The sequence below is a fragment of the Pongo abelii genome, chromosome 9 (genome assembly GCF_028885655.2).
Source record: "Pongo abelii isolate AG06213 chromosome 9, NHGRI_mPonAbe1-v2.0_pri, whole genome shotgun sequence".
NCBI classification, from domain to species: domain Eukaryota; kingdom Metazoa; phylum Chordata; class Mammalia; order Primates; family Hominidae; genus Pongo; species Pongo abelii.
In genome coordinates, this window is record NC_071994.2 from 129,242,044 (window position 1) to 129,265,762 (window position 23,719).

The following is a 23,719-nucleotide window of genomic DNA, read 5'->3' on the forward strand; positions in this document are numbered from 1 at the left end:
TGCTTCCTGAAGACACTGTCTGTGCTCTCCAGATGGCCATCGCCTCCAGTGCTACCATCTCACTCCCAGAATTTCCTGGTCTGCCTGACTCTTCCCGGCATTTGCATTTTCAAGACCCTGCTCTCAATAAATCAAATTTAAAGTATTTGGTCTAGTCTATGTCCAGTGGTATTTCCATTTCACCTAAAGAACTTCCAGTCTGTTCATTGCTCGTATTCCACTTTCAGTGTTAAATAATTTTAAAATGAAACTAAACTGATGAACATAACTATTACCTGGCAATAGAAAACAACTTACAAAGACTACTCTGGATCAAAGGGCTGCCAGTGATCCATGCTGCTTCCATTCAAGGAAACTTGTGAGGTTTCTGTACTGAACAAAGCCAAGCATGCTGTCCCTGTTCTGGTACTTGGCACCCTGAGGGACAGAGGGGCTTTTATTTATAGTTAGATCTCTTACATTCACTAGATGATGAGGATGTTCAAAATCCACGTGTGTCCTGGTTAGAGAGTTGGTGTGCCCGGAGTAAAGCCCTCCATTTAGGCTCCCATTCACAATTCCATTGACTCCATTGGGGACCTTATGGTGAAGGTGGGAATAGCCACTGCTGAGACCGCCATTGGTTAGGAAGCCTCCATGAACATTTCCATTTAGCTGACTTGCTCCTGAGAGAGTGGTGTAGTCCACCATCTGCCCATTAATATCTGATCCTTGGTAGAGATATCCTGGTGGGTCATATTCTGTTAAAAGAGAACAAAAAAGACACACACACACACACACACACAGTAAGACACTAAAAAGGACAATCTTCTTGCTGAGAAGGTCTTACAGGTAAAACCCCTAAGAAACTACAAATAGACTAAAATAAAAACATTTTAAAAATGTTCACTTAAAGCCTACTTGTAAGACATGCTTTAATAAAGTTACTGCTATTATTTTCCATAGAGTGTAGAGATAGCTGTGAACTCTGAGTTAATTATGATTCTGTTAACGGGAACAAAAATTAACTAGGGAGAAATTACTCAAAAGAGAATGAATATATTGGGCAAGCTGAAACTATCAGAGTACTGGCAATACTAGGAAAAAGTGCTTAAACTCCTATATATTATACTTCAAAGTGCTGGAAAAAACTGCATAAAATGACAACAAAAGACTAGCTTTAGGTGGCATATTTTAAGTGCAATAAACAACTCTGTTAAGTAAAAGGATGGAGTTGTATATACAGTCACTGATCATTCATATAGCTCCTTAGGCATTACAGCCAACTTGGAAGGTGTGGAGTACCAAAGGCAAAACGCGATTCTGTTTTCTTTCCTTTTCTTTTTTTTTTTTTTTTTTTTGAGACGGAGTTTCACTCTTGTTGCCCAGGCTGGAGTGCAATGGCACGATCTTGGCTCACTGCAACCTCTGCCTCCCGGGTTCAAGCAATTCTCCTGCTTCAGCCTCCCAAGTAGCTGGCGCGTGCCACCACATCCGGCTAATTTTTTGTATTTTTAGTAGAGACAGGGTTTCACCATGCCAGCCAGGCTGGTTTCGATCTCCTGACCTCGTGATCCACCCACCTGGGTCTCCCAAAGTGCTATGATTACAGGCGTGAGCCACTCTGCCCAGCCTTCTATTTTCTTCTATTAAAAGCATATAAATGACTGCCTCAAAACTCTGATTTCCAGAGGCACATCTACCAGACATATTTAGAAAAAGTAAAATATCTCTGAGAAACTAGAGTGTCCAAACTGTACAGGATTTGTTGTTGGAGTCTGGATAAATTCTTCGAAGGTAGGAGAGCTTGCCAAGGCTGGATTAGGTGTCCCTCCTTTCCTTAGCTGCCTGCGTTACTGTGCGCTCTCGCCCAGGTGTGTAGTCTCAGTACACCTGCTTGTGGTCTCACTAAACTATACACTTTGAGAGGGCAGACGTGGTGTTTATTTTATTTACCATTACATCTCCACTGTCCAGAACAGTGCCTGGTGTACAGAAGACGATGATTATGTTTTGAATAAATGACTGAATGAACACCACCATGAGAATTTTCCATTTTTAAACATATTATCAGGTCACAAAGTAGGACGACTTTAATCTGATTAATATGGCTCGGACGACCAGATTAATACTTGTCTTTTAATGATTCAACACGCACTCACACAATTAAAGGCAATGGCATTAAAACCATTTAGAAAATCAAATGATCACCATCCCTTTCAGCCTGATGCAGTCACCATCTCTCCCCCTATCTCTTGGAAGGCACCATTCAATACAAACAGAGTACTTTCTTCCCCCAGAACTGGTAACTAAAAGGGGAGCGTGCGTGAGAACTGGCTAACAGCCACTGGAAGTGCCTGCTGGGGTCCTCCCTCACTTTTCTTTCATTTCCTTATTCTGGAGCCAAAGGGAAAACCAAAAAACTTCCTCCCACCAAAGACTAAACTCTTCTACTTGATTTGATTATCCTATTTTATAATAGCTGAGATAATAGGAAAAGTAGGACAGTGAGGTGAAGAGAACTGAAGGAAGAGAAAAGAGAAAGGGGGTTCTAGGTTACTTCCCTGTTATTTCAAAGCAGGGCTATCATCAATGTTCAAGCATACATATTCCTAGATACACTCCAGGAAAAGGATGCCACACTGGAGCAGGCTTGAGTCCATAAGGTACAGAAACAGAGCTGCATTATCCTCATTGGTTAAGTGTCATTCAGTGACAGTGACTTAGAGAAGTTTTCACTACCTGCTTTCCATCATGGCTTTTCTATTCCCTGTTGACAAGCTCTGTACCAGTGTAAAGGTGTTCCTACAGCAATTCCAGAGCTCAGGCTTCAAATATGCATCCTCTTTGGTGGTCCAACAAAGCTGGAGTTTCCCAGCAATAAGTCAGCTATTTACTTAGAGACCTGCTTAGTTTTGGCTTTGGTGTTTATGTCTGCTGGGCAATTTAATTTGATGCTCCACTTACTCTGGCTGACAGCTAGAACAGTTTTAAAGTCATCTCCTCTGAATGAAGAGTATCTAATGTGTTTCATACCATGACACTAATACACAACAGTGTTAGAAATCAATATTTATTCTGACAACATTTGTCTACCCATCTTTAGAAAAAGAGAAGGAAATACTTATGAGTGACTTACTTTGTATGGTATTCTGCTGGCGATTCTTCCACAGGCACATTGCAATGAAAACCATCAGAATGAGGACCATGACGCCCAGCACACAGCCAACGATCAGATATAACATGTCACTGCTTCTGGCAGGGCTGGTTGCAGGCCCCACATTTCCTCCACTTCCCAAAGAATTTGGAGGGGTACTCAAGTCTTTGACAGGATATTCAGAAGCTCCAGGAACACGTTTCACTAGTTGAAATATAAAGGAAAACATGATGTCAGAGTGAATACAGATTCCATGAAACGGTTTACTCTCTGAAGGAGGTCTGGTTAGGAATGCAAGCCAGTCTGTTTACTCTTGTTACTGAGATGATCTGACCACCAATGAGTCAGAAAGAGGGCTCCAAAGTTTAAAAACCTGATGTGCCAAAGTTTTAGTCCACAAACTTTAGAGAAATCCTAAGAGCAGAGGAACATATGCACTTGGTCTAATCCAAACTGCTATATGATTATCTGCTTAACTGTACTTGGAGAAAACTCCCAGAGTTGAAATAAAAGTGTTTCCACTTAGGCCGGGCATGGTGGCTCACGCCTGTAATCCCAGCACTCTGGGAGGCTGAGGCGAGCGGACCGTCTGAGCTCAGGAGTTTGCAACTGGCCTGAGCAACACGGGGAAACCCTGTGTCTACTAAAAATACAAAAATTAGCCGGGCGTGGTGGTGGGCGCCTGTAATCCCAGCTACTGGGGAGGATGAGGCAGGAGAATTGCTTGAAGCCGGGAGGAGGAGGTTGCAGTGAGCCCAGATCGCGCCACTGCACTTCAACCTGGACGACAGAGCAAGATTCTGACTCAAAAAAAAAAAGTATTTCTACTTATGGATGGAACAAAAACTCCTTTCTGTCAGATATATTTTGAGCTAAATAAGACTCAGAATTACATATTTTATGCTTCTACCACGTATATAAAATTCACTACCAGTATTAGAAGTTATGGCTTTGGATTACTAGAAAAATGACATTCCAAAACCTCACACATAGTATTAAGCATTCCAAAAACAAAGACTTTGGAGCCCATGTAGGTGCAGTACTTTTACCCGGTTCATCGGTATTCTGGGTAATAGCGATAACGAAAGCTAATAACAGGTGGGACTCAAACCTCATTCTCTCATCCCCAAATCGTATGTTCTTAAGTCTCTAAATATCACAGAAAAGCAGTAGAGCAAAGTGGTTGGCAGCCAGTATCTGGAAGCACACAGCCTATGTTTACACCTCACCTCCACTTATCATTAGCTGTATGATTTTTACCTCCAAAACCTCAGTTTTTATTTATTTTTTGAGACAAAGTCTTGCCCGGTCGCCCAGGCTGGAGTGCAATGGCGTGATCTCTGCTCACTGTAGCCTCCATCTCCCAGGTTCCAGCGATTCTCCTGCCTCAGCCTCCCAGGTAGCTGGGATTACACACACGTGCCCCCATGTGTGGATAATATTTTTTTATATTTTTAGTAGAGACAGGGTCTCACCATATTGGCCAGGCTGGTCTCAAACTCCTGATGACCTCAAGTGATCCGCCCTCCTTGGCCTCTCAAAGTGCTAGGATTACAGGCGTAAGCCACCGTGCCCGGCCAGTTTTTACATTTTGAAACGGGGATATTAGTAAGAGCTCTATCAATTATTTGGTGGTAACCAAGGATAAATGAGTTAAGCCATGGAAAGCACTTAGAGCCTGGCTCAGAGTGGTGGTCAATCAATTCTGCTGTTATTATTGGTTATTATACTGAATCTCCTGTTATGGTGCCAACAAACCATAGAAGCAAAGCAGCTTTTTAAAAATCTACTCAGTTGAACAGACATATGAAAATATGCTCATCATCTCTGGTCATCAAAGAAATGCAAATCAAAACCACAATGAGATACCATCTCACACCAGTTAGAATGGCGATCATTAAAAAGTCAGGAAACAACAGGTGCTGGAGAGGATGTGGAGAAATAGGAACACTTTTACACTGTTGGTGGGAGTGTAAACTAGTTCAACCATTGTGGAAGACAGTGCGGCGATTCCTCAAGGATCCAGAAATAGAAATACCATTTGACCCAGCAACCCCATTACTGGGTATATACCCAAAGGATTATAAATCATTCCACTATAAAGACACATGCACATGTATGTTTATTGTGGCACTATTCACAATAGCAAAGACTTGGAACCAACCCAAATGTCCACTAATGATAGACTGGATTAAGAAAATGTGGCACATATATACCATGGAATACTATGCAGCCATGAAAAAGGATGAGTAAATGTCACTTGTAGCGACATGGATGAAGCTGGAAACCATCATTCTGAGCAAAACCAAACACTGCATGTTCTCACTCATAGGTGGGAATTGAACAATGAGAACCCTCGGACACAGGGCGGGGAACATCCCACACTAGGGCCTGTCATGGGGTGGGGGGATGTGGGAGGGATCGCATTAGGAATGATGAGTTAATGGGTATAGCAAACCAACACGGCACATGCATATGTATGTAACAAACCTGCACGTTGTGCACATGTACCCTAGAACTTAAAAGTATAATTAAAAAAAAAAGAAGAAGAAAAACCAGGAAAGAAAATTAAAAATAAAAATCTACTCGGCTGGGTGCAGTGGCTCACGCCTGTAGTCCCAGCACTTTGGGAGGCGGAGCTGGGCAGATAACGAGGTCAGGAGATCGAGACCATCCTGGCTAACACAGTGAAACCCCGTCTCTACTAAAAATACAAAAAATTAGCCAGGCTTGGTGGCATGTGCCTGTAGTCCCAGCTACTCGGGAGGCTGAGGCCAGAGAATAACTTGAACCCGGGAGGCAGAGATTGCAGTGAGCCAAGATCACACCACTGCACTCCAGCCTGGGCGACAGAGTGAGACTCCATCTCAAAAAAAAAAAAATCTATTCAACAAACAACATTAACTTGGGGTTCAATTTTCTAGCAGCATCAACCACACAAAACAGAGCTGGGAATGAGAAAAGAAGTCATCTTTCAAGAGAAGGTGTTCTGTCTTATTGAAAGCTGGATGAATACTTGGCAGAGATGCTAAAGGAAATTTCTACTTGAGGTGGTATGTTAGATTATACAATTCTATGTCCTGGTCAACCCTAAAGAAAACAAAAGAGTTTCTGAGGCACAATGGATATTCCGTATCATATATTAAAGATCATGATTACTCATAGGGAAGTCCATTAGGTTTAATCACTCTTTCTTTATTCTTAATTCATTTGTAATTCTACCAAGCTTCATGATCTGGTTTCCAACCCCTTGCTAAAGTTAAAAACTGAGGACAGATGGCTTGCATTGAAGGGTGAGTGAGATCCATTAACACTGATAGGAAGAGACAGCTAACAGCCTGAAATAAGAAAGGTGAGATGAAAAACATAAAGAGAAGCAGTCTCTGATCTTTGGTGGGAAGGGAAAACGGCCAGGCTTCAGCACCTGTGTCATCCCTGAAAACCTTCCTCAATTACTCAAGATAAAACCATCATTGTTCACAAGAACCTACAGTCATTTTTTTAAAGGTTGAAGTACACATGAGATCTTCCATCTAAACAGGCTGGGAATTATGTAATACACAATTACGTAAAAGTCATTCAACACGAATAGTTAACATTTCAAAGAAGTTTTTTGTTTTCCACTGACCTAAAAGTCTGTAGGTAGAACCTTTTGATACCCTACTGATGTCAGAAAATGAGGTATACTATTGTAATCACAGCTATACTATTATACTATTATAAATAACAGTTACAATGTTTTATGTTTTGTCTGGCTAGATTCTTAAATGTCCTGGGGACAGAGATGATAAATTTCATTTTTATTTAACTTTACTCCAAGTATCCCATGAACACATCACAGTGTCTGGTACAAAAAGGCACTCAAATATATGCTAAACAAATGAAATTCAAGTTTAAATATGGACTTAAGATGTGAGTATTGCAGCAGAAACACACATGGTTTAGAATTTAAAAGCTGGAACTAAGCCTTGGCTTATCATTCAATCTTTTGGAGCCTCCATTTCCTCATTTTTTAAAAACGTATTTTTCATGTCCTCATTTTTAAAAAGGAATAATAAGATCACCTGTAGAGACCCTGATGGCTGCCCAGCTCACTCAACAGCCTTCTTTACCATGTTATGAGAGCTCCAATTTTGTTTGGGTGTCTACCTCAACCCCACAGAACTCTGGGATAAATGTGGTCAATGGTTTAGGGGCTGTGTGGGGCTGAATTGTGGCTAATGAGACTTGTGGGAAGATCTAGTAGAGGACTTTGGGGGAAATTCTCCTTGTTCCTGAAAATAGACACTGTCAGATGCTACAACACTTTAAAGGTGACACCCAGAACTGTGGCGAGCTATCAGCAGTGCCAGTCTTAGGGCCAAGCTGGCAATGGGAACATGACAAACAGGAAAGACAGAAAAAAATGAACTTTTTTTTTTTTTTTTTGAGACAAGGTCTCACTCTCTCGCCCAGACTGCAGTGCAGTGGCCCGATCTTGGCTCACTGCAACCTCTACCTCCCAGGCTCAAGCGATTCTCCTGTCTCAGCCTCCTGAATTAACAACATTGGAATTAGTTACCTACTTCTGGACTGCTTATTTTTGGGATAACATATTTCCTCACTGTTGAAGCCTACTGAGAGGAGATTTTCGTGTTCCTTGCAGTTGACAGTATCCTCAAAGTTGTTGTGAAGATTAACTGAGACTGTGGACGAGTGGTTTTGCTCGTAAACTTCTACATGAGCTATTTCTATTGTTCCCCTGTGGTGTCTTCTCTTCTTAAAGACGGCAACATTTAACAGTGAATCTACCTATGTAGGCAGAGTTGAGAATGTTCAATTTAGAATTAGCAACTGCTAATTCTAAACTTTACTACACTTAATTAAACAAGTAGATAGAAGTTATATATCTGTCATTCAAGAAACCACCTTAAACATATGTTGCACTTCTCCTTAATATTCTTAAACTTTTGTTAGTATTCTCATTCTCACAGCAATCTAGAAAGTAGTCAACAAATATTTCTAATATCTTTGTAAAGAAAAAGGGAAGGGTTCATGACCAGCCTGGGCAACACAGTGAGATGTCATCTCTAAAAAAAATAAAATAAAATAAAAATAAAGAAAAGGGAAGGGAGGTGATTTTACTTAGAGTCACACAGAAATTAATGAACAGGATTAATGATTATGTAAACTATTTTTTAGACAAGTATTCTAGCCCACATGTTATACATTTGTTGGGACAGTCTAAGTGTATGCACCTAGAAAATGGTCCAAAGCAGAAATTTCCTTAGGCAAATATATCAATAGTCATGTCCAGGCATGGTGGCTCATGCCTGTAATCCTAGCACTTTGGGAAGCCCAGGTGGGTAGATCACCTGAGGCCAGGAGTTCGACACCAGCTTGGCCAACATGGTGAAACCCCATCTCTACTAAAACCACAAAAATTAGCCAGGCGTGGTGGTGCGCACCTGCAGTCCCAGCTACTCAGGAGGCTGAGTCAGGAGAATCGCTTGAACCCAGGAGGTGGAGGTGGCAGTGAGCTGAAATTGTACCACTGCACTCCAGTCTGGGTGACAGTGAGACCGTGTCTCAAAACAAGACAAAACAAAACCCAGAATATATCAGTAGTCAGAAGCAGTAATCCAGGGTTGGAATTCTATCACTGCCCAGGGAAAAGCAAAAATTCTCCTACCTTTAGTCTCGCAGATCATCACATTGCTAAATTCACTTTCTCCTCCTTCATTGAAGCATTGCATTTTAATGTCATAGGAGGTTTCTGGCTGCAGGTGGCCAATCATGTGCCACTGCTTTGAACCTAAAAGGAAAAATAAAAGACTTTACACATCATACAGCCTAAATGATAATGTCAGTATAATTAGTTAATGTTTTCAGGATGAGGCTGGAGCAGCATCCACCACCATCTAGTAGTTTGTGCAATAAAAATATACTTAACAGTAAGTATTTGACTAATGCATCTCAGATAAACAGTATTTCTATTACATGGCATAAAAAAAGGTAAAGAGAGGAGATTAACTGACTTAAAACTATATCTGTATGTTGGCAATAATACCTGTTTCACTAAAAATAATTAGTGAGGAGTCTTTTAAAAATTAAAATACATGTTAATTTTACACATAGGAAAGAAATCTCAAGTCCTTTCATCCCTATCCTAACCCAGCAAGTCAATCTACTATGTTCCCCCAAAAAGCGACAGGACATTTGGGACCAGCAAAAGGTACACTACCCAGAGCAACTGACCAGTTACAAGAATGGCCTTAGCAAAGCTCTCAATTCCATTTTCATGGATGCAACATGAACTGACATATGACCAAATGCCTGAATAAACTGCTGAGAATCACCAAAAAGCAAAATCTACTCTGGGAAACTCTTGGCCACCACCCCCACTCCTGCTTTTCTTTTGAGTCAAGATCTCCAAACCACACAAGTATCTCTAGTAGAATGATTCTGTTATCCGTGGCATACAGCCAATATTTTTAGAAACACTCCTAAACTGAACACTCCAGTAGAAATCACTCTTCATGTTAACTTCCATGGACCTGTGACAATTTTTCATAAGCAGGGACACTATTGCCAGATTAAATTAACTCTTCAAGCATCCTTAATCCCTTGTGGAAACATCTCTTCAGACTGTCTCCACTGTTTCTTAGAAACTCAAGTATACCCCCAACTGATTTAAGAATTAATTAAAGGGGGAGAAAAAAAGCAAAACAAAACCACACATGCAAGTTAAATCTACTTGGCTGACAGGACCAATATCACCAGACTCCTTTCTAACTGAACACAGACAAAAATATTTCAATCTGGAAGTACACGCCTCTTTTCAGGTCAACAGTACAAAACCCTTCACTTGTACAGACCCACGTTTTCTAAGGAAGAAAATCTGCATCTGCTTGTTTTAGGATCGTCTCTGAAAGGCTCAAAAGCGAGGAGTTCTATGCCCCGTTTATAAATGTAAAAAGGACCCCCCAAAAGATGTTGACTCAAAAACTCAAAAAATGGAATAGATCTGTCTCTAAAATCCAAAGGCTTTCCAAAAAACTTCTTTTTTTGTAGCCTTGGGTCTTTCCCAACCCAGCCCTACACTCACCCTACACTTTAAACATTCCCTTGAATAATTACTACACTAGATTTGAAATTTTCCTTTCACAGTGTTCATAAAAATGGCATTAAACTAGGCTTCTGATATGTTACTAATAAGAGAAAAATAGTTAAAATGATACATATCTTGTTAGATTAATATTCCATTGTTATAGTTATTCTTCCACTGGCTAAAATTATAGGAAATATCAGCAAAGAGAAATAATTTTACTGATCATTGATGAATAAGACAAGTACATCATTAGGTTTAAAACTGACCAACCAGCACATATCCTTTGATTAAAAGGCAATTATTTTCCCAAAGGATATTTAGAAAAGGTAAGGATTTACCTCAGAGAGAAACCAACTTAAAGATCAGACTTAAAGATCAGAATGACTGATATTTTACTTGGAATTGACTTAACTTTAGAAGATAAAAATATTCAACAACAAAACACTGGTGTGCTGGAAACATTTATAGTTTATCTAAATGTGGAACCTAATTCAGAAAATAGGATAGCTTAATTGTCCTTCTCTTACTGTATTCTTTTACAATTTGACTTTTAATTTTGTTTTCAAAAGTTTAAATTTTGGGTCAATTCACAGAAGTAACCTAAAACTTAAAAAAAAAACAAAACTTTAAGTACAAAGGATGAATACTTTTGTTCCTGCGTTTTGGAGAACAGACCAATAGTTTCCAACTGCTACAAAAAGAATTTCAAATGCATAAACTTGAAAATATAGAATAAGCAAATTACACAGCATAGTGAAGTCCACTTAAACATCTAACTGCTCAGTATATTCCATTTATAAACAAGTGCTCTGTGAACCTAAGGCAAAACTCACATTTGCAGACACTACTACTAGATATAAAAGCTTCTTAATTTCCAACTTCCATGCTCAATATGCATATTACAGAAGTTTGTAAAAGCTCAAAGATTTGACTAGACAATACAGTTTTAAAACTGTTTATTAGTGGATATTTCTAGAACATAGAACCAAGAAGGGTGATGATGATGAGAGAGAGAAAAACAGAGAGACAAAGACAGATACTCATTTTATTTACATGTCTTGTTTAGAACTATTTTATGGCAAATATTTAGCCTCTGTCAAAAAATTCTTAAAATAAAATTCTGACGTCCCCACTGCCCCAAACCCAGTGAAATAAAAGGAAGACCCAGACAGGCCCCAAATGGAGGACAATCACTATTAGGTTGGTGCAAAAGTAACTGTGGTCCTTGCCATTAAAAGTAATGGCAAAGACCGCAATTACTTTTTACTTTTGCACCAACCTAAATATTATCCTTCCATTTATTTTTTAAAATAGCCTTTTTACTGGCGTAAAGTATGCATACAGAAAAGTCCACATAACTGTACAGCTCAATGAATGTTCACAAGCTGGACATGCTCATGGTACCTGTACCTAAGTCAACAAAGAGAACACAGGAAAGCCCCCCACCCCAAACATCCCCCCATGCCCCTTCCAGGCTCTGCTTTCCCACGAGACAGCTACTATCGTGAGTCCTAAGAGCACAGAATAGTTTTGGCACTAAAAGTTATGGCAGAAAAGAAACAATCATTCCCTCATTCAAAAAATATTTACTGAGCACCTACTACTATGTGCTGAGCATTAAAAACTGGATCACAAATTTCTCATTATATTACAAAAGACATTCCACTGGATAAATATGAAAAGGACTGCTACAATATTTTAAGAAATGTGATACAGCATAATGTAATTTATTATAACACAAACTATATGCAGTATTTCATGTCAAGAAGTCATATGGAAAATAACCTTGGCCTATGGCAATTTGCTGACATAATTGACTAGGACATTTCTTATTTCAAAGAATCAGAATCTTGGAGTGAAAATAAGACCTTGGAAAAAGCCTTCCTCCCAAAGCAAGAATCCCTTCCAAGATATCACTGAGAAGCGGGCATTCAGCTTCTACTGAGCACTTCCAACATTTAGGAGTCTACAACTTTGTGGGGGAACCTATGCTAGAACTGCTATGTTAGAAACTTCTTTCTTACACTGCTTTCTTGCAACTTCCCCTCCCCCAATTGACTCAGCTCCTCTTCCACATAACAGTCCTTAAATATCTGAAGACAGCTATCATGTTGCTTCTGCTAGTCTTTTTCAACCTGAATATTGTTAGAGATTCCCTTGTTCTTTGTGGACTCCATTCATACATGAATTCAATACTGGCCACCTCACCACTGTAGGGGCTGGAGACATAGCAGTGGGAGAAAAGGTCCTATGCTCACAAGGGAGTTAACATCTAGTAGAGGAGACAGACTTTAAGCAAATAGTTTCAAACACACACACAGTCTCTGTCTCTCACACACACATGCATGCATGCGCGCGCACACACACATGTATGCATGCATGCGCGCGCGCACACGCGCGCACACACACACACACACGCGCACACACACACACACACACAAACCATGTACTTAAACTTTGGTAACTGCTATGAAATAAACATAAAGGGTATGGTTAGAAACTACAGCAAGGTACCCTCTCATGCAAATGAGAGGAAGTCACCCGAGGGGAAGTTACGGGGAAGATTTGACTCCCTGTAACTTGACTGTCAAACATTTTGAAAAGTGGGACAATTTTTCTGTGCACACAGCTAGGTAAAGGCAACAGGAACTACCCTGTGCCAAGGTCCTGAGGCAAAAATGTCTTGGTGCACACAAGGAAACTGAAAGAAGGGCCAGAAAGGGAGAGATGCAAGAGACATGGTGTAGGCAGGGGCCAGCCAGGTCAGGTGGGGCCTTCAGGCCATAGGCAAAATTGTGGATTCTATTTAAATGCAGTAAAAAAAGCAGTTTCAACACCCTTCACCATCTTAGCTGTTTTCTCTCTTTTCTACATGCATTCCAATTTCTCAGCATCTCTACAAGTGAGCAAGATGCTTAAGACGTGATCTTTCTAGGACAGACTCCAGTGAAAATGAGTGAGATAATATTTTTTTAAAGTAGCTAAACATGATAATGGATTTTTATACTCAGGTTACTGTTCATTTAAATGAAACAGAAATCAAAATTTTCTTTCAGATGAACTACTACTGATTAATCATATTTCCCCCAAATGTTTGTACAAGTTTCTGCAACCAGAATATAAGGTGCTGCATATATTAAGCAGGAAAAGGTGGCTTTCTTTGGGACAAATTCAACAGCAATAACACATACACCATTCCATTTTGCTGTCTTAACTTGGGATGATGCATTTTATATTCATAAATCTTCTTTCTCCAAAGCGCCTTTACAGGGACTCCAGTGTACCAGGGGACTTACCTTCTACAACATCCCTCTTGTAATCACTGTCATTGTCACTATCTGTTGGTCGGTAATAGATATAAAATCCTTGAATGGGAGTGTTATTGTTACTTGATGGAATGTACTAAAAAACAGAAGCAAAGACTTGTCAAAGAGAAAAATAAATGTAACCTTCTCATTCATTAAGCTTTCTTTATCTACTTGATCACATTTTTCTAGTTTCATTTTGCAAACATACTAATAATGGCCATTTTTAATTTACTTCAAAGGTATTAAAAGCATTTAGCTTATTGCGAGGTTAAACACAAATAAGGCAGTACGTTTCCCTGGGTTCAAAAGCATAAAAGCACATTTGGTTCAAAATGAACCACGATGGCAATTAAGTTAACAACATTTGGATAAGAGCCAAGGAAACAACAATTTTCCTTTTAACCCTGCCCCTCCTCAAAATGTGTGCTCTTATTTAGACAAATATGGGCGCCCTTGCACTTCCCCTCAATTAAAAGTTCAAAATTTGCTCTTTACTGTATTGTGTCCTGAGAATATTAAATTGATTGTTAACATGACCAAACCACAAAATCTCATTCCAGAAGATGTTTTACTGACCGTCCACTTTAGCATGATCTGAGTATCGCTCACAGCCTCTGTGTATGCAATGTGAGGTCCAGTTATTGGACGGTTGGAAAAGCGATTGGGGAACCCAGCCACCTGATAAGGACGAGATGCTGAACTCCGAAAACTCTCACCATAATGGTTGATGGCAATAACCCTAAATTTGTATGTTGAACCTTTGAGGGAAAACAAAAACAAACAAACAACAACAACAAAAAACATAACTAAGAAAAGCTATAATAAGACAACTAAAGGCAGAATAGTCAAAATATGGCAATTGTGCTTAAGTAACTATCTATACTAAAGTATCTAAAGCCTGTATGGTAAATAGATTTCAACCCAATTGACAATCTCAATCAACTGGGAGTGGCTGCTCCGTGCATGGGGTTCAAGATCCCAAGACCTTCTTAGCAGTCACCAAGAAAGAGGGCTGCACAAGATTCATGACATCTCAGGGAAGAAGCAGGTAGAGAATAGGAAAGAGGACATTTGCTCTTTTCACCATCCTGTTCTAAGTCATACCCGTCAATGACAGTATTAGTTGAACTATCTGTTTCCAAATCTGGGTTCTTTTCACTTTAAAAGAAACAACTGAAGCACGGTTTAATACGGTGAATACACTCATAAAGAGGCACTGTGTGGGAGGCCGCAGATGTCACTCTGGTTTCACTGCTAACAGGTTAAGAGGGAGCAGGTTTAACTACTGTGGAAGGAATTATTTGAATTAGATATTAAGAACTTAAAAAAATGTAGAGGATTGTGAATTTCTGAAAATCTGAACCTAAAGAATAAATTAAATCCTAAAGCAAGTTTCCTGATAGCTCAAAAATAATTACTGAGCTTCTGAAGACAGTGTTTTCAATCTATGGAATGTTTCTTAGCTTCACCCACATTTAAAACTGATGTTTCTCCCAACTATACCTACACGATCCTATGCTGCGCATGTTGCTTGTATTGACAGCCACAGGCATTTGCTACTAATGTACATTTAAAAGTCCAGAAAAAATTGCCATGAAACCTAAACGAATGAGAGTACAGAAAGTTTATTTATGCTTTTTGTCTTTTATGGTTTAATTTCTCTCATATAGCCTCAAGATTCTTGTAGGGAGGGGAGGGTTCCTCTGCTGAAACAAAACTTAAAGAACAAACGCGTGTTCATCATTGACTCATGTCCATAACACTAAGCACTGAGTATTACAACTGTGCTGAAATTCAGCATCAGATCAAATAATTTTTGTCAAATAACAAGCAATTTTCCTTATTCAGTCACAGCAAAACACACACACACACACACACACACACACACACACATATAAGATGTACACCACAGTATTTCTAACTGTAAATAAACAGAAATAATCTAAAGCCCAGAAATAAAGAAGAGCTAACTGGATTATGGTATATTTATTTATATGAAAGGGAAATCTCTACTAAAAGTTGAGTTTGTGAAGAATTTTTAATGATACTGGAAAACATGTATGATAAAATACAGGGAACATGGGATAATAAAACAATATTTATGGCATGATCCTGTGGAGGCTCATGCCTGTAATCCCAGCACTTTGGGAGGCTGAGGCAGGCAGATCACCTGAGGCCAGGAGTTTGAGACCAGCCTGACTAGTATGGTGAAACCCCATCTCTACTAAAAAATACAAAAATTAGCTGGGCGTAGTGGCAGGTGCCTGTAATCCCAGCTACTCGGGAGGCTGAGGCAGGAGAATCGCTTGAACATGGGAGGCGGAGGTTGCAGTGAGCCGAGATCACGCCATTGCACTCCAGCCTGGGCGACAGAGGGAGACTCCAACTCAAAAAAAAACAAAAAACAAAAAACAAGAGAGAGAAAAATGGCTAAGAAAAAATACAATGAAATATAAACAATGATTATCTCTGAATGGGTGGATTTTAGGTGACTTATTCTCTTCTTTATATTTTCTTTATTTTCACATTTTTATACAATAAGCATGAATACTTTAACAATTAGAAAAAAAATAAGACTACTAAAAATATGCATCTGCCAGGTGCTATGGCTCACGCCTGTAATCCTGGCACTTTAGTAGGAGACGAAGGGTGGCAAATTCCATGAGCCCGGGAGTTCAAGATCAGCCTGGGCAACATGGCAAAACCCTGTCTGTACAAAAAACACAAAAATTAGCCAGGCACGGTGGTGAGTGCCTGTAGTCTCAGCTACTCGGGAGGCTGAGGTAAGCCACGATTATGCCACTGCACTCCAGCCTGGGCTAAAAGAGTGAGACCCCGTCTCAAAATATATAAATATATGTATCTAAAGTTCACACCGATGGTAAAAGGAAACGTTTGAATATTCTACCTGGTTCTAAACTACGAACTTCCACTGAAAGTTTGGAAGGAGGGATGTCTTCAGCTGCCACCAGCCAATTGCTGGTCCTCATCCGTTTATATTCGACTTTGAAGGCAGTGATTGGAGAACCCCCATTTGCCCGAGGAATCCAAGTGACATAGACTGACGTCTCTGATGCAGTGGAGACGGTAGGCCGATCTGGTGCCTCTGGAACTAAACACGGAAACGTTCATTTCAATAACCCACCATGTCAGAGACAAGAATAACATAGATAAATTAAAGGGATAAGTCCCAAACTTCATGTTATTAAAGGTTCTTCACCAAACTTTTTGCCAGAGTTTAGAACATTTACAGCAGTCTTCCTGTCCTCTGTGAAAAGCTAATGGGAATACAGGAAATAAAGAGAAAGTAAAATAATCTATAAATTTGATAATTAGCTCTGAAAAACTGAAAGCTAACAAGTATCATTTTGACCATGCTATTCAGATTCATGGGTAAAATAATATGTAAGTATTATTTGGTGCTTCAAGTTTGATTGTGGTTAAAATTTATAATACATTTTCATAATTATGTGTTATCTTATTTAAATGTTTTTCTTCATCTATCCAAGCTACACAATATGCACTCAGCAATCTACTAATTCTTATACTACTACTATTCCCTATTATCTTAATATACCTCAAGGCTATAGGAAGGTTACTCCAAAATACAGACTGTAAGTGGCAAATAGAGATAAAATCTGACTGATAAAATCAATACTGTTAATAAAGGGGAGAGAGAATGCTGCTCAGGATGAATACGGGAAGACAGGATATGTCATTAAATAAAAGTGCTAGCAGAAAACATGATCCACGTGAACATGTAGAAAAGGGGGTCAGGGAGCTAGGGTCTAGCAGTTTTCACTTAGCACTGCCAAGGAAAGGGGATGCCCTAACACACCAGGTAGATGGTCTAGACTCTGCAGGAGGTGAAAACATGAGGAGTAAGCTCATCAGCCATTGAGACCATGTATCTAACTCTTCTTGATGACCAAGTGATATGGCTTGGATACTTATTCCCTCCAAATCTCATGTTAAAAAGTGATCCCCAGTGTTGGAGGTGGGGCCTGCTGGGAGGTGTTTGTGTCATGGGGGCGGTTCCCTCATGATGGCCTGGTGCCCTCCCCCTGGTAGTAAGCGAGTTCTCGCTCTGTTGATTCACACGAGAGCTGGTGATTTAAAAGCATGTGGCGTCTCTCTTGCTTCCTTTCCCACCATGTGATGTGCCTGCCCTCGCTTCACTTCCCACCATGACTGTAACCTGAGGCCTCACCAGAAGCCAAGTGATGCTGGTGCCATGCCTGCATAGCCTGTAGAACTATGAGCCAAATAAATCGCTTTTCTTTATAAATTACCCAGCCTCAGGTATTCCTTTACATCAACACCAACAGACTAACACAACAAGCAATCTTGTTTGTGTTGGCTTCCCACTTGGTTCCTACCAGAAAGAATGCTGATAGAAATAATCCGGTCTGAATGACAGTGACATTGCAAACTTGTAATTGCCATTCTGGTTTGCCCTGATCATCTGTGAACTGTATAGACATGAGCCGGTTTTTGAGAGACCAGTGATCTTTTGGCATGCTGACAATCAAGTTTCTAGAGCTGGAATGTGGAGGGCCAACTCTGGGCCATGGTGACACTAGTTACTTTGAGAAAGCCACTAGGGAGCCCCATCTCTAGCCTATGCCATGCCCCTCAATTGAGCAACACCCTTCCACCTCAACATGTCTTCAACCCACCATACAAATACGTAAGAAAGAAGAAAATAAAGTTGAATGTGGTATTTGTATGGAGAAAACTGTAGCATTTAAAAAAAATAAATTGCTTAAGGGATAAAAGAGGAATATATTCAAAGCAGGCAATGCTGAGTGATACTTACTGTATTCCTTTCAAGTTAGAAAGCAATGAAAACAGAATGAATAGTATGGTTAGTGAATCTTTTTTAATACTAGAAAAACCAAACAACTTCCTTATGTTGACTCGTCTGAAATCAAAGCTCACCAAACACCACAGATCAAATAGGAAAAAGAAAGTTATTGGGGAAAATGTCTGTACAGAAAATAATATCTTCAATATCTAAAAGAAATAGCATGTGACTGTTAACAAGGTATAAAAGAAAGACGGCACTTGGAGTTAGAAACGGACTTGGATAGCAAGCGGTTTCTCCACTTTCTGGATGATCTGAGGCATCGTGCATGGTTAACTTCCTCACGTGTCAGTTTCCTATCTGTGAAACACATGTGGAAATCTGTTCCTCATTAGGTTGTTATGAATATTAAATAAATCTTTTCTTGTGGTTATCTCTTCTTGGACAACTCCAAACTCATGAGTTCCAAAACTGAATCCATAATCTTCACCTAAAAACTCTTATTACTTATCTTGGTAAATGGTCTTCTGGCACCCACACCCAATCCATCATCTTTCTCCTTTTCATTCAGTGTGGATTCCATTCCCCTAATCTCTCATACAGGTCCTCCCCCTCCTCCATCCACACTGTCACTCCCCTTATTTCTCTAGCCTTTTCTTTTGCTATTCCTCCCTTCTCCTTCTCTAAAATCCTTTAGGGTTCATTACAGCTTTCAAGGAAAGATCCAACTTTGAAGCGTATCACACAAGGCACCTACCTGCCTGCCCACTATAGCATCATTCCCCACAGTAACCAGTCACACTAAATAAAATCTCTAACCTCTCAATCTCTAAACAAAATAGAAACATGTCAGCCACTTGTTGAGATGTCTTTGCTAGAAACTCTTCTGCTGTTTCATCTGTCTGTATCGTCGTTGTCCTTTGAGGCTTAGCTTATGATGCAGAGAAGCCTCTCTTATCTACTCACCCTTGTCTACACTGAGTGACTGACTTAGATATTTCTCGTGAAACCATAACACCACGGGTATAGTCTCGAGCATAAGCAATCAAAATTGTTATTAGTTTGTCTATATTATCCACATATTGTTATGGGTTTAGCTATCTATATCATCCACTATACTGTAATTTAAAAAAAAAAAATAGAAACAGGATCTCACTCTGTCACCCAGGCTGGAGTGCAGTGGAACAATCATAGTTCACTGCAGCCTCAAATTCCTGGGCTCAAGCGATCTGCCTGCCTCAGCCTCCTGAGTAGGAGGGCTACAGGTGCACCCCACCACACATGGCTACTTTTTAAATTTTTTGTAGATACTGGGTCTCACTATGTTGCCCAAGCAGTTCTCAAACTCCTGGACTCAAGCGATCCTCCTGTCTCAGCCTCCCAAAGCACTAGCATTACAGGCGTGAGCCACCGTGCACCACCATGCTAGGCCTATATTGTAAACTTCTTAAAGGCAAAGATTATTTTATCTTTGCTGTTCCAGCATTTTATACAGTATCTGCCAGAGGGTGTGTAAAATAAATGGTAAGGTTTTTGTTTTTCAGACATTACTTTTATTCACATGAAATTAATACTCATGTACATAATCTGCTTAAGGTAGCTGAAACGTGCCTCAGAGATAAGAGCACTCAAGTAAAAGAGATCCATGATATTGAAGATACAGAGGTGCTTCGGAGGGAGTTCAAAGTGTTATAACCTGCTTTTGTCTGACATCAATTCATGGAAAACTGTAAAAATATGGAAGAGAAGTCTAAAAATTCTTAGAGCTTAGCAATGAAATTTTAAGTTTTCCCTAGATGTCCTGACGTTTTAGGACAATCACAGAAAAGCACACCTGGCCATAAGTGTAGAGTTCATATAAGTGTGAAATTTAAATACTAAAAAAGTCTTTTGAAAATTATACAGCTAAGACCTTTAAAAACCATAAGATTAACTAGATATAGCAAAAAAAAAAAAAAAAAAGTGAATGTAACATGTCATCCTTCAGTAAAATAACTTACCACAGGTACCACTATACATTTTGATGAGTCACACACACGAAAAGTGAGATTTTCAGAGTTTAAAATATAAATTTCCTTCTCGTACCAGAGAGGAAACAGAAAACTCCTTTCTTTTTTTTTTTTTTTCTGAGACCGGGTCTCACTCTGTCATCCAGGCTGGAGTGCAGTGGTGCGATCTCAGCTCACTGCAACATCTTTCCTCCCAGGCTCAAGCGATCCTCCCACCTTGGCCTCCTGAGTAGCTGGGACTACAGGTGTGTGCCACCACACCCGGCTAATTTTTTTGAAGTTTTAGTAGAGACAGGGTCTCCCCCTATGTTGCCCAGGCTAGTCTCAAACTCCTAGTCTCAAGTGATCTGCCCACCTCAGCCTCCCACAATGCCTAGCCACAAAACTCCTTTCTTGAGTTCTAAAAACTTAGTACCAGAACATTTTGAGCCAGAGTTAACGAAGTTAAGTACTAATCATGACACTGAGATGCCAAAGTTTAAATATAGGACATTAAAATGGTTGAAATAGAACCTAAAAGACCTGTATGGTAAGACATGAAAATAAACAAACACCCTATTCCACCCTATCTCCCAAAATCTGAAGCAGGTCAGTTATATTTGTAAAGAAACTATAAAATATTCTTCTTTTTACCTCCACTGTGCCTAGAAGAATCTGTAAGTACCACTCCAAAATTGTTGTTTGCAGCCTCTGAAACAACAGGATACTTAGGGATGCCCACGGGTGGCGAGGATGCCTGGGTGTTTTTTGATGATGCTGTTTTTTCTAGAAAGGTAAATAAACATATACAGTAACATAAGCTTATATGTATGTAAAGTGGGAAAAAAAAAGAGTACTGTGAAACTTACCTGGTATGTGGTTATAAATTTATGAACTTCTCTGCCACAGCATCTAAATGTAAGACCTACTTCATAAATACTTAGCTGATCTGAGGAACTGACCAAAAATTACTTTGTCTTTTTCTAGTATCTTTAAAGTAAAGCTAAAATATGTCTTTCTTCATTCTAACTTTACGTATGCAAGAAAATAGGTGAAAAAGCCAAATGACTAAGTGTTCAAACTATTAGTCCATTTTTCTTTTTACTGTATATATTTCTTAATTCTAAGCTACAAAACTCACCATTAAAGAGCTTCTGCTAAGTTTTCTAAGGAAAAGTGTCACATCGTTTTAATATTTCAAGAGGCAAAAAGTGAAACTGAGTGATCTGTTAAAAACTAAAATGCACGATTACTCAGTATTTATAGGTCAGACTCCATGAACACCTAATGACTGATTATGAAAATTAACTCAAGATACATTTAAAATAGAAAGTACTCGTTATTTTTCTGGCCAGACTTAGTAATTAGATGAAAGGGTCTTTTTCAAAAGCCACTAGTTGGTTTCTTCTCAATCTTCATACCTCCTTTTCGTTACAGTGCCATACTAAAATACTCTTCCACCCAGTTCCCTTCTCTACCCACTAACGTCTCTGTTCATTTACAGCCAAGCCACGATGGCATCTATTTTATCAAGCCTTCCCTCATAAGCTGCCCTGCAGAAAGAATATCCTTCCTTTGTGCTCTCCCAGCACTGTCCTTGGGAATCTCCTGTGGTATCTGACATATTCTGGTCTCTTTGCCTACAATCCTGCCCGCCTCCACTGTATCCAGACTCCAGCCAGCTCGAATGCTCTAGCTCTTCTCAGCTCACTCAGAGGTAAAGTCAAAGTCCTCCCAAGGTGGATGGTGTGCTGTGTGATGTGGACACCCCGTTGTTCCCTGGGATCTCTCCCCTACAGCCTCCTCACCCATCACAGCAGACCCCTCACAGCAGCCCCCTCGTGCTCCTAGTGAACACCATGCACACCCAACCTTGGGCCCAGGCACTTGCTATCTCTGCTAGGAATGTTCTTTCTCTAGAGAGACACGTGGCTTTCTACTTCCCCTCCTTCATGTCACTGCTCTGATGTCGACCGCTCATTGAGGACTTTTCTGGCCGCCTGCTTAAACTGTTAACAACTCCTATCCCATATACTTCCTATATCCACCTCCTAACTTATATCTCTGTTAACACCTTCTAATGTACTTACAACTTATGTATAAGTCTCTCTCAACTAGAATGTAAGCTCTATGAGGCCACAAGTTTTGTCTATTTTGCTTCTTGCCTAACACGTAAAAGGCATTCAATAAATATTAGCTGAACTGAATACTGTCTGGTAGTTGGTATTAAGTTACACATCTTAGCTTTCTTATCAAAGTATAAGCTCTGTCGGGATGGATCTCATCTTGACCATCTTCATTTTCCCTATATCATCTATCCTCAATGCCTTGTATAATATAAGCTTTCAAAAACATCTGTGGAATATTCTATAGAATAGGACAATACAACCACGTAAATGTGACCCCAAAATGGAAGGGGGAGGCTATAATAGGGTCGTTTAGTGAATTTATATATACGAATTTCTACTATCCAAAAGAATTCTGGTTGGGCACAGTGGCTCACACCTATAATCCCAGCACTTTGGGAGGCTGAGGTGGGCGGATCATGAGGTCAGGAGATCGAGACCATCCTGGCTAACACTGTGAAACCCTGTCTCTACTAAAAATACGAAAAATTAGCCAGGCATGGTGGCATGCGCCTGTAGTCACAGCTACTCAGGAGGCTGAGGCTGGAGAACTGCTTGAACCTGGGAGGCAGAGGTCGCAGTGAGCTGAGATTGTGCTACTGCACTCCAGCCTGCGTGACAGAGCAAGACTCCGTCTCAAAAAAATAAATACATAAATAATTCTTACTAATAAATTGACATCAGGGCAGCCGGCTCATTCCTCCAAAGGAAGCCCTCACTCACCTTTGCTGGTTCGGAAGGTAAGCATGGCAGGTTGGCCTTCACCTGCTGCGTTTCTTGCTACCATCAAGACTTCATAAAGACTAGATGGCTCCAGCTCAGCTAAATGGAGCTCATTTTCACTTCCTGGGACTCGAACCGTGTGCCAGCTTCCCACCATGCCAACCCCATCGTCCAGCTGCCCAAGAGAAAACATACCAGAAAAGAAAAGCAGGAGATGGAGGATAGGAAATCTTTCAGTCACATTTGATCAAAACTAGGGTTCATTTAATTCTAGAAGAGTTTTAAGAAGTAATACACCATGGTAAGTAAAAAAGACACAATACTTCTTCATATTAAGAAATAGAAGATCTGTTGCAAGAACGCTGCAATTCTCACTGTAGAAAGACTCCTGGCTCTGCATCTGACCACTAATGTGGGGCCTCAAGCAAGTTACTGCCCTCCCAGACTCTGTTTCCTTTACTTGTAATGGAAACAATACCTTCTTTCTTCCTGGGCTAATGAAGAATAAAATAAGTATAAAATAATAGGTATCACTGGTAAT

General features: G+C 40.0%; 1 protein-coding gene across 9 annotated transcripts in view; it reads right to left on the bottom strand.

The window, feature by feature from the left end:
• CDON (cell adhesion associated, oncogene regulated) overlaps positions 1–23,719 on the bottom strand; it is a 101,909-nt gene that overhangs the window by 21,246 nt on the left and 56,944 nt on the right. For all 9 annotated transcript variants that reach the window (XM_024255004.3, XM_024255006.3, XM_054525397.2 and 6 more), the window contains 8 exons: positions 23,179–23,353; positions 20,984–21,115; positions 16,443–16,646; positions 14,111–14,292; positions 13,523–13,628; positions 8,808–8,930; positions 3,119–3,340; positions 460–740 (listed from right to left, as the gene is read on the bottom strand). In XM_024255004.3, the coding sequence (XP_024110772.1) occupies positions 460–740; positions 3,119–3,340; positions 8,808–8,930; positions 13,523–13,628; positions 14,111–14,292; positions 16,443–16,646; positions 20,984–21,115; positions 23,179–23,353 (1,425 nt within the window). The remainder of the gene's footprint in view (positions 1–459; positions 741–3,118; positions 3,341–8,807; positions 8,931–13,522; positions 13,629–14,110; positions 14,293–16,442; positions 16,647–20,983; positions 21,116–23,178; positions 23,354–23,719) is intronic.